Source organism: Quercus suber, unplaced genomic scaffold (assembly GCF_002906115.3).
Source record: "Quercus suber isolate HL8 unplaced genomic scaffold, Cork oak 2.0 scaffold_141, whole genome shotgun sequence".
In the NCBI taxonomy this organism is placed as follows: domain Eukaryota; kingdom Viridiplantae; phylum Streptophyta; class Magnoliopsida; order Fagales; family Fagaceae; genus Quercus; species Quercus suber.
In genome coordinates, this window is record NW_027069602.1 from 796,102 (window position 1) to 808,024 (window position 11,923).

The 11,923-nt window shown below is 33.5% G+C and overlaps 2 protein-coding genes across 2 annotated transcripts; both read left to right on the plus strand.

Moving 5' to 3' along the window:
• Positions 1–180: 180 nt before the first annotated feature.
• On the plus strand, positions 181–4,198 carry LOC112033010 (uncharacterized). Its single transcript, XM_065776765.1, has 2 exons — positions 181–929; positions 3,845–4,198. Exons 1-2 carry the CDS (start codon positions 310–312, stop codon positions 3,849–3,851), a joined length of 627 nt encoding a protein of 208 aa, XP_065632837.1. The 5' UTR covers positions 181–309; the 3' UTR covers positions 3,852–4,198.
• A 6,236-nt stretch (positions 4,199–10,434) lies between these two features.
• Positions 10,435–11,059, plus strand: LOC111989547 (probable histone H2B.3). Its single transcript, XM_024021338.2, has one exon. It carries the CDS (start codon positions 10,541–10,543, stop codon positions 10,952–10,954), a length of 414 nt encoding a protein of 137 aa, XP_023877106.1. The 5' UTR covers positions 10,435–10,540; the 3' UTR covers positions 10,955–11,059.
• Positions 11,060–11,923: the final 864 nt, after the last annotated feature.

Here is an 11,923-nt window from a genome sequence, read left to right on the forward strand (position 1 = left end):
TATAGATTTTTTTTCTTTTTATGAAAAAGAAAATTAGAAACTTTTTTATGAAAAACTTGGATAAAAAAAGATGCTACAGCAAAATTCCAACGCTTACTCAGCAACCATTTTTCATATCTATCCTTTGCTTACACGTGTCTCCAATAGATCTCCAAACCTGTCAAAAATCTAAAAATATTAATCATAAACCCTCCATTCTCCCACCCACGGGTTCATCCTCCCCTCAACCCTCTTCCTCCTAAAGTCTAAAACCCTTTGGAAGAAGAATCAAACACTCTCTTTTTTCTCAGAGACCAAATATCAAACACCATGGGGTCATTCACCAACACCACCAACTTCGACAATCTCCTCCTCCAAACTCTCATGGGTCGCCTCCAAATCCGCCCTCCAACCGCCACAACCACCGCCAACCCTTTCCACTCTCAATCCCTCGAAGACCTCCTCTTCGAAGCCGCCAATTTCTCCGACGACAACGATGACGACGAAGACGACGGTGAGAATGGTAATAGCAAAACCCAGCTCGCCAAAGAAGAATCCAAGCTCGAGAAGGAAATCGTCCGGGTCATCCTTAGTGGCAAGACCGATTCTCTGAAACCCAACTCGGGTCAGGCCGTGACTATCGGTGAGCACCACATTTGTGTCGGGTTTCACGAGGAAACGGGTTCGGATTACCGGGTATGGGAGTGGCATGGGCATATAATGCTTTTCGATGAAGAAAATGGGTACACGCCTGAGTATATATATGGGAATTACTTCGAGAGGTTGTTGGTTAAGTCGCGTGGTGTTGATGAAGAGAAAGAGAAAGAGAAAGAAAAAGAGGAGGAGAAGGAAGAGAAGGTTGGGAACTTGGGGCTAAGAGAGTTGATTGATGGTGGCGATTCGGGCGGGGCTCGAATTCTTCATCGGAATATCAATGCTGGTTCTCCAAGGTTTATATGAGAAAATCCCTTTTCATTTTTCTTATCTTGTGTTTCTTATTGTATAAGCTGTTTTGGGATTTTCTTGGTTTTGTGTTTGGTTGGTTTAGTTTAGTGATGATGTTGTTTTGGGTGTTAAAAATGAGAACCTACTTGCTGTTTGCACTTTTTGTAACTTGATAAAGCTACCTATGTTTAGTTTTTTGAAGCTGCAATGAATGATAATGAAAAATAGGCTTTATACAGTGTTATCAGAAAAGAAATGTTATCAGTATCGATCAGATATTTTGGTAAAGAAATGTTGGGTTTGGTGGAACATAGCAGTGTGGCAGTACTGGAAATGGATGCAATGAAGAGATAGGATTTTGGGTGATTCTGCAGATTTTTGCTGACAGCAGTTAATATCATTTGGTGTTTGTGGGGATGATGTTGATGATTGGGTGGCTACGGTGCATGTGCCAATGGGGTTATGGTTGGGGTGTGTGTTGATGTGATGGTTGTCATAGGGCCTTTAATCTTTTTGTAGTATTCACATGTATTTGCAATTCCAGTGGGTTCTAGTTAACCTAATTGATAAAATCTGTCGTCGAGCAAGACATATAGTGTTCAAACCTCACCTATACCAAAAACCAATTGGTGTCAATTATCATGGAGGGGATGCCTTAGGTTGAGAATACGATACGTATTCGTATGAATCGTATCTATTAAAAAAAAAAAAGCATTTGTAGTTCCAAGCACAATGGATGATTTTGCTCCAAATGTATGAGTAGCGTATGTGAAATAGATTGATGAAAGGAAGGGAATATTCACCCTATGGTCTTTGCCTTTGGAAATTGAAGTAGCATTAGACAAGCTAATGCCAACTGGATACTAGTGTAATTGTGATTTGATGTCCATTGGAATTGTGATTTTTCTCTAATTACCATTGTTTGTGCTGGCAAAGAATGGTGCATAAGAGTCATGTAGCTGATTAGCCATGTCATTGGTATTTATGATTATTGCTTATTGGAGTTAACTAGATATTTACATACTTCTGTTAGTTTTTTGAGGAAATAATTTATCATTCATCAGTTGTAGGATATCAAGCTAAGGCGTTCACTCAATCTGTTCTTTGTTAATGTTTTGTTGTATTAGCTAGTGATTTGCTGGGATTTGCATACTTAATAAATGGAGTGGTGTTTGACAAGGTTGAAGCCTCAAGAGTAAATTATGTACATGATCAGATCTATGGGATTTTTGGCACTGTAACAAAGAAGTCTGTGGTGGTTGATGAAAGCCAACTATCTCCACGGGAAACACCTGCTGACATAGATCTATCAATGTTTAAAGTGTAAAGCAAAATATTATTTCTAGAAAGCCACAGTATCCTTGGTGATTATGGATAAGTCACCTAGGGTTTAACCAACTCCAGGCTTTAAAGAACCAAATATTTGCTTATATAGTGAAAGATATGTTGAATAAAGAAGAATTTGGTGACAGTGGCCGCCAGGGCAGGAGAGAGAGAAGCGGGGGTGGGGGATTGGGGATTTAGAAGTATTGCTAAATTGCCATAACATTTTCCAACTCTGATGGCATTGAGTTTAGCATTAGGACATGACTATAAAAGGAAAACCATTGCTCACAAAGGAAATAGGCAAGGATTCTGAGTTACCTAATTTTCATGCAAGGAAGGCACAAGACCAGTTACCTTAATATGTAGGCACAGTATAATGTCAGAATCAAAGCCTGTCTGGTGGTTTCCTGAAATCTTCTATGGCTTACAAGTGATTGGTCGTTGCAGCCTTCTTTAGGATGTTGTCTATAGAGGTAGGAGTGGGAGGCTATAAACAGTTCAGAACACACACACAGAGATGAAAATTTAGATAGAATGATCAATTTTGGTAATTCTCAAAGTTCAGGGGATTCTAATGTCAAATTAGACGATTTGGAGGATGCTTTTGCATTTGACCCAAAATCCTATTTTACCAACAAAACTATTTGGAACTTATCAAGGAACAAGAAACCTGGTTTGAGAACACAGAGATTTAGAGATAAAGTTGGGGTTTTCTTGATGGTCTAGGTGATTCACCCATCTGCAGCCCATAACTTGGTAATCTACCTGGTTTTGGATGAATTGGCGGACCAGGCTAGATCTCAAGTGCCTAGCCTACTTTGGCTGACTTTCCAATTCAACCAAATGCTCGTACTTATTTTGAGGTCTACTCTAATTTATTTGTTTATTCAAGGTTTGGTCTTAATTGGATTCAAGCAAATGCATATGTGACTGACATTTATAAAAATGTGACATATTATGGCAGAATGACAAGGTCTAATTTATATGGGATTCTAATTTAGGTCATCAGGGCTTTGTTCCTAGTATGTATAAGGCCCTGTTTCTGTGTTTTTCTCCATGATAGCTTAATGACTTGAAATGTTTTTAACATCAAAGGAGAGGTGCGAATTCCATTTGGTTGTACTTCATTCAAAATTATGCATGGCTTTAGTTGAATTTGTTCATCTTCCATGTCAGTTTTATGTTATCATATAAATGTCTTCATGATATCTTTGTGAAGCATATTTATTTATGAAATTGATTATTCTATTGACTTTACTTTGCATGTCGTCTCATGTTTGAGACATGCTACTGTTCAGCACCAAAGCATAAGGTTACTTGCATGAGTTTCTCAAACCTTCTTCTGAATTACTGTATTCGCTATGTAATATATACTACATCATAATTCATGGTTTGTTTATCCATTTATTGGTAAAGGAAATAAAATGATATTTTACCGTGCTTTGTTTGATTTTCTTATGTTATTATTCTTTAAATATGCCTTCCATGCATTTTTGAATGAATGATGTTTCTATTCATTCATTTGTTTGTTCATTCATTCTCCCTCTTCTTTTTTGTTTTTTCTTTGATTTTCCTCCCTTCTCTGAACTGACAGGTTTTAGCCAAGTTTTCACTCATAGCATAAGAAATTTTGGATTTTAAAGAAGGAAGGTGCACTCAGTGTCTCATCCTGTCATCCACAATGCTATTTGGAGACTGAAGTTAATGCTTATCATTCCGCACATGATGTTCAATGCAGTTTCAAGTTTTCATCTGGGTCTTTTATGTGCTCTCTATTTGGACTTCAAATACATATATGACAGCAAAGACCTGAGACATACTTTTGTTAAAGTAGCTTTTTTATCTAGCAGAACGAATATTTGCATCAATCTGCTAAATTTCTTCTCAGCTGTAAGTTTAAGTCTGCCAGGCAGAGCAGGTTGGTAATTACATGTTCACAGTTGGTTTCCTTTGGTTCCAAAGTGTCTGCTTGCTTACTTTGTCCTAGTAGGGTCAAAATTTCAAAATTTCATTCTGATTGTGTTTTTCAAAATTTATATGGAAGTAATGGAACATGGCTTGTCTGTTTTTTCCCTCCCCCATAATAAATCCACAACCAAACAATCTAATAACTATTCCTCAAGAATAACTACTACATTTAAACATTTATTATAGTTTACCAAACTTGCCCCAAGTATTATGGCTTGCAGATAGAGTGGGCATCAATAAATTTTCACCCACTATGCCCCAAATGGCTTATTTGCACAACTAGACTCATCACACTCATTTTGCCCATGCAATACACTTTTTTATTTATTTAATTTTTGCACGTAGTGTTATAATGTTTAAAAGTGATATATAAATAATCTTAAAAAAAAAAAAAAAAAGAAAGAGATAAGGTAACGTGGAATAATGTTTAAAAATGAGATAGAGGTAGTGTCCTAAGTTTTAGGCTGAATGGAAAAGATAAAAGAAAAAGCTTAAAACTTAGAAATAGTAAATTACTCTTTTAACTAGTTTGTGTTTTATAATTTAAGATTATTTAAGTAAAAGATAGGGGTATTTTAGAGAGTTTAAGAATTTGTGTAAAAATATTTTAGTACACAAAATATTGAGGACTAAACATAAAATTCTGTTATTAATTATATAGATATAGATATAAATAGAGATATAGATATAAATAGAGATATAGATATAAGATATTGGTATAAGATATTGTTACTTGATTAGTCCAATGGTTTGTTTTGTTTGGTAAATGACGCGGATTTGGGCATTTTCCAATTTCCACATAAATGATTATTTTGTGTAAATTAAGGCTATTATCGTGGGCCAAATCCACGTAGAGAGAAAATATGATATGAGCATATTATATGGCAAAAGCTCGTGGGTCATGACTCATGAGGCATACTTCCGAAGCAAGGAGATGGATCGTGAAGCAAAAGAAGACGAGCCATGAGCCCAACTCATGAAGGAAGAGAAAATACTCCTATCTGATCTCAAATCCCACATCGTGAAGTAAAGTCCGTTGGTCATAAAGGTCATATCGTGAAGAAAAATCCAAGGATTGCAAAGCCTGATCCATGAGAGACCCATAATTTAGCAAAAGTGCCCAACCTGTGTGACCAAGCATTGGGCTGTTTGGTTTGAGCATCACCTATAACACAAATTTCATAATTCAAATCTCATAAATCAAACTCAATTCTCATAATTCATATCTCTAACTTTACTTTTTTCACTCATTCTAGAAAATACTTGTTTGGTTTCATATCTTGGGTGCATATATCTCTTTTCTAAAACTCAAAATTGATAAAATGAGAAGAAGGTGGGTGTGGGTGTAAGAGTAAAGAGCTGCTTGAAAATTTTAAAAATAAAATTAAATAAAGAATAAAGAGAAGGTGCCCAACGGTCTCACACTATTATGATTTGACAATACACTGACGTGAGTCCCATTAGACTAAGTTATTTATAATTATGCCATTGAATCACTTAACTCAAAACTCAAAAACAGTTGAATTTTGTTTTTCGTTTCCGTAACTCAAATTCAAAATTTGAGTTTTGAGTTATGGAAACTCAACTCAAAAATCTATTTAAACAACTTGTTTTTCAATGTGGCCTACGTTTTTTGAGTTCTGGATGATGAAAACATAGTTATATAACTTAGTTTCATTTGGCTTTGTCCAACACCCATATTTAACGGTTGAGTTAAAGTAAATGTTGATGCTGCAATGGGGACAAATTGTTCTTATAGTAGAGGGATGCTGGTTTTTGCTCACTCAAAGGTTAAAACTACTCCTCTCCATGTAAAAGCAGAGGTATTAAATTGGGCAAACCGTTGTGGTGGGTATTTATAATTTTCAGAGAACAGTAAGGGGAGTTAAAAAATTGTGTAAATGCTTTGAGAAATCTAGAAAGCTAACATGATTACACTACTGGAAATTACAACTCAGTCCCTTTCTTCAAATTTGGCTGGGTTTTAGGTTTGTGTATTATTCGGCTTTGGTTGTGAGTTTCGTTGATTTTGACTATGGGTTTTGTGGATTTGGTTATGGCAATGGGTTATGGTTGAGATGGTGGGTTGCAGTTGGTGGCGGCAATGTCATGGGTTGTGATTTTTTTTTTTTTTTTTTTTTTCCATAGGCTGTGGTTGCCATAGTGGTGGTGGTGGGGGTGGTTGTAGTTGTTATAATGTTTAAAAGTGATATATAAATAATCTTAAAAAAAAAAAAAAAAAAAAGGTAACGTGGAATAATATTTAAAAATGAGATAGAGGTAGTGTCCTAAGTTTTAGGCTGAATGAAAAAGATAAAGGAAAAAGCTTAAAACTTAGAAATAATAAATTACTCTTTTAATTAGTTTGTGTTTTATAATTTAAGATTATTTAACTAAAAGATAGGGGTATTTTAGAGAGCTTAAGAATTTGTGTGAAAGTATTTTAGTACACAAAATATTGAGAACTAAACATAAAATTCTGTTATTAATTATATAGATATAGATATAAATAGAGATATAGAGATAAGATATTGGTAGAAGATATTGTTACTTGATTAGTCCAATGGTTTATTTTGTTTGGTAAATGACTCGGATTTGGGCATTTTCCAATTTCCACATAAATGATTATTTTGTGTAAATTAAGGCTATTATCGTGGGCCAAATCCACGTAGAGAGAAAATATGATATGAGCATATTATATGGCAAAAGCTCGTGGGTCATGACTCATGAGGCATACTTCCGAAGCAAGGAGATGGATCGTGAAGCAAAAGAAGACGAGCCATGAGCCCAACTCATGAAGGAAGAGAAAATACTCCTATCTGATCTCAAATCCCACATCGTGAAGTAAAGTCCATTGGTCATAAAGGTCATATCGTGAAGAAAAATCCAAGGATTGCAAAGCCTGATCCATGAGAGACCCATAATTTAGCAAAAGTGCCCAACCTGTGTGACCAAGCATTGGGCTGTTTGGTTTGAGCATCATCTATAACACAAATTTCATAATTCAAATCTCATAAATCAAACTCAATTCCCATAATTCATATCTCTAACTTTACTTTTTCACTCATTCTAGAAAATACTTGTTTGGTTTCATATCTTGGGTGCATATATCTCTTTTCTAAAACTCAAAATTGATAAAATGAGAAGAAGGTGGGTGTGGGTGTGGTATGTGATGGGTGTAAGAGTAAAGAGCTGCTTGTAAATTTTAAAATAAAATTAAATAAAGAATAAAGAGAAGGTGGCCAACGGTCTCACACTATTATGATTTGACAATACACTGACGTGAGTCCCATTAGACTAAGTTATTTATAATTATGCCATTGAAACACTTAACTCAAAAACAGTTGAATTTTGTTTTTCGTTTCCGTAACTCAAACTCAAAATTTTGAGTTTTGAGTTATGGAAACTCAACTCAAAAATCTATTTAAACAACTTGTTTTTCAATGTGGCCTACGTTTTTTGAGTTCTAGATGATGAAAACATAGTTATATAACTTAGTTTCATTTGGCTTTGTCCAACACCCATATTTAACGGTTGAGTTAAAGTAAATGTTGATGCTGCAATGGGGACAAATTGTTCTTATAGTAGAGGGATGCTGGTTTTTGCTCACTCAAAAAAGGTTAAAACTACTCCTCTCCAAGTAAAAGTAGAGGTGTTAAATTGGGCAAACTGTTGTGGTGGGTATTTATAATTTTCAGAGAACAATAAGGGGAGTTAAAAATTGTGTAAATGCTTTGAGAAATCTGGAAAGTTTACATAATTACACTACTGGAAATTACAACTCAGTCCCTTTCTTCAGATTTGGCTGGGTTTTAGGTTTGTGTATTATTCGGCTTTGGTTGTGAGTTTCATTGATTTTGACTATGGGTTTTGTGGATTTGGTTATGGCAATGGGTTATGGTTGAGATGGAGGGTTGCAGTTGGTGGTGGCGATGTCATGGGTTGTGATTTTTTTTTTTTTTTTCATAGGCTGTGGTTGCCACAGTGGTGGTGGTGGGGGTGGTTGTAGTTGGTTGCAAAGGTTTTTATGGATTTTTTTTTTTAATGAGTTCTTTATACTATTTTAATCGAAATGGTAAAAAAATAGAGTCATTCATGTTGGGTATGTTAAAATTGATGTGGATGTGTTAAAATAGATAAAGTGAATTTTTGTGATGCTAAAAGCTATAAATTTTAGTTCCATTAATACTAATACTCTAAGTGGTCTTTAAATTTTCTTGGTTAGGGTATCTTGATGTTATGTCTGTTTCTTATGCTATTGTAAAAATTATCTTAGAGGAACAACTCCCTAGTTGAGGAGTTTGTCCCCTTCGATGTTTTGTTGGTATTAATAAAATATTTCTTTCTAAAAAAAATAAATAAATGAAACCCATATTTTATAACATAGTATTTGAGTTTGCATAGGGTGACAAATAAAAATATACCATGTGGCTTGAAATCGAAAAAAAAAAAAAAAGTCAAAACAAAAAGTTAGTGTTAATTTGGTTCTTATACACTTTTATTTTGAGCAATTAACCCTTTCACTCTGGCCTTGTAATAAATTAAATCTTTTACTAAAAAATTCATTAAATTAACCTTTTATTAAATGATGTACACATATTTTTTTTTTTCACCTCATCAATTAGTTGATACTCCAAATAATGTTTAAGTAAATGTGGCAAAAATTTATGTCGCCATGTGGCACAATAAGAAGTGATCAACAAAAAAGTCAGAGGTTTCGGCTATTAGTTATTATATAGATGTATAATCTCTATATATTAAAAAGATTCATAAAGTCAGTTATGCTTTCAGAAAATGTCAAAAATACCCTTAAGCTAATTAGATAATTTTTATTCTTAAAAAATAAAAAATAGGGTTAAAATTATAATTAAAAAAATTAAAAAAAAAAAAAAACTACCAAAGAAATATTTTCCTAAAAATTAGCACTCTTTATTTAAATATCTCTCATGAATGTTTGAAATTTTTTTCCAAAAAACTAGAACACATTAAACTCAGTAGTTTACTCTATTTTAAATCCTAAATTTTAGTTTCTTAAAAATCCATTCCTGTGTAATTTCACTAACAATAGATAAACTCAAATTGAAAAAATGGAGTGTACAGTAGAATTACCCATATTTAAGATAGTAATTAGTATTTAGATGGTGAAATGTGGAGTGATTTATCTTTTATTTTTTATTTTTTTATTTTGTGTGGCACTTTACTTTCAAAAAATCAAGTATTGGATAATTTTTTTTTTCTTTTGTAAATTTTATATTATTAAGTGGATTATAAATATTGAAGATAGTAATTAGTATTTAAAGTGTGAAATGTGGAGTGAATTATTTTTATCCTTTTTTTTTTTTATCCTTTTTGTACAGTACTTTACTTTCAAAAAATCAAGTACTGTGTAAGTTTCTTTTTTCACTTTTTTTTTTTGGGTAAATTTTATATTATTATGTGAATTATAAATATTTGATATAATAATTAGTATTTAGAGTATGGATTATGTAGTGATTTATCTTTATCTTTTCTTTTCTTTCTTTTTTTGTTTGTATGGTACTTTACTTTTAAAAAATCAAGTACTAGGTAAAAAAAAAAAATTTACTTTTTTAAAAACATTTAAAATATAATAATTCATTTAATTTTATAAATTCTACCATATTAGTATTTAGAGTATGGATTGTGGAGTGATTTATCTTTTCTTTTTTCTTTTTTATATGATACTTCAAGTACTGGATAACAAAGTTAATATTTATAAAAATATTTAGATATCCCATGCATTTATTTTTAACGTCAAAAACAAGTTTTAATATATTGATGTGGAGGTAATTTTTGATACACACTCATGTCATTCAAAATTACTTAACCGTACATGTGTTCTATAAAATGTTTTACAACAACAAACAAATAAAAGAGAGACTTGAAATGAATATATATTATTTTGGTGACCTTTCAGTTGGATTAAAATCCTTTATGAAACATTTCTTTTAACTTTCCCCATCCCTTGAAAGACTTAAGAAATTTTTTTATTTTAAAATAATTTGGAAATTACCGTAGTCAATGGATAAACCGTACAGCAGTAACCGCAATCCGAATCCGCGAGATTACGACTCCACAAAGAGTGAAAGACGAAATCCCCACCGTCCATACAGATCAAGAAAACGCCACGTCATCGATCCGCGTGAAAACCCTATCCTCCAATAAGAGCCTACTCCGCCTCCCTATATAAACTCTCCCAAACCCACCAACCTCTTCATCACATTTTTTTCATCGCAAGTTATTCTCACAATCCGAATCTCTCTCTATTTCTCTCTCTAGAATTTTCACTCTCTCTCAAAAATCAATGGCACCCACAAAGGCAGAGAAGAAGCCAGCGGAGAAGAAGCCAGTGGCAGCGGAGAAAGCTCCGGCGAAGGCCGAGAAGAAGATCTCGAAGGAAGGCGGTAGCGATTTGAAGAAGAAGAAGAAGGTGAAGAAGAGCATCGAGACATACAAGATCTACCTCTTCAAGGTTCTCAAACAGGTTCACCCAGATATTGGGATTTCGAGCAAGGCTATGGGGATCATGAACAGCTTCATCAACGATATCTTCGAGAAGCTCGCCCAGGAGTCGTCGCGATTGGCTCGGTACAACAAGAAGCCCACGATCACGTCTCGGGAGATTCAGACTGCGGTGCGTTTGGTGTTGCCTGGTGAGTTGGCTAAGCACGCTGTCTCTGAAGGAACCAAGGCTGTCACCAAGTTTACTAGTTCTTGAATTTCATGTTTTTGTTAGTTTCTGTTTGGCAAAGCAAAACTATAGTTTTGTAACGTTTGGTAGAGAAATTTAATGAAATTTGTTGGTTCTGGGAATCGTTTGGAATGATTGGTTGTTTGTTTTTCAATGGGATGTGAATGTGAATGTGAATGTGTTTGGTGGGAAAACGATTGAAGTTATGTATTCACCAAACGGGAAATGAGATAATGTTGATTGGTGTGTTTGATATATAAAGTGGGTTGTGATTATTTTTTGGGGGAGATGGTATTCGTGGTGGTGTTTTTGCTAATGGAAACTTAAAAAAAAAATGAGACTGATTTCTTGGCTTTTTATTTGAGGCATGTTTGTTTGGAAAATGGATCAAGGGTAGTGTGAGATTATAACTTGAATTAGAACATGCTTGGGAATTTTGAACTTTTAATGAAAAATTTCCCGGAAAAATCTGGATTGGTTTTGATTAATGACTGAATTTTAGTTTGATATTTTTGAAGAGATGGCGGTTTGGCAATCAAGTTTTCAACAAATTCTTGTGTGTGAGAATGGCTTTCTTGGAAGATTGTCACCTACTCATAAAAATGGTATATAATCTATGTAGTTTTTTTTTTTTTTTTTTTTAACCTAAAAAAAAAAAAAAAAAATTTGCAATGAAGCTTTTTATTACATCACATAATAAATATCAATAATATAGAATGAATTAATATGCTTTTATCAACTTTTATTATATAATATTACTCCAAAATTGTTTTAATTATTGCTCATTACTTAAACAAAATAATTATAATAGATAGAGTAAAATACTATTTTGATCCCTAAACCTTACCAAAAGTTTGTTTTTCACCTCTAAACTTTAAGATGTTCATATTTCGTCCCGCACTATTGAAAACGTTTTATTTATCTCATTAAACTTTACTAAAAGTTTGTTTTTCATCCCTAAATTATTGAAAAAGTTTCTTTTTCATCCTTATTTTT

Excerpts from the sequence above, each read along its gene's own strand:
- LOC112033010 (XM_065776765.1), top strand. The coding sequence starts at position 310 with ATGGGGTCATTCACCAACACCACCAACTTCGACAATCTCCTCCTCCAA.
- LOC111989547 (XM_024021338.2), top strand. The coding sequence starts at position 10,541 with ATGGCACCCACAAAGGCAGAGAAGAAGCCAGCGGAGAAGAAGCCAGTG.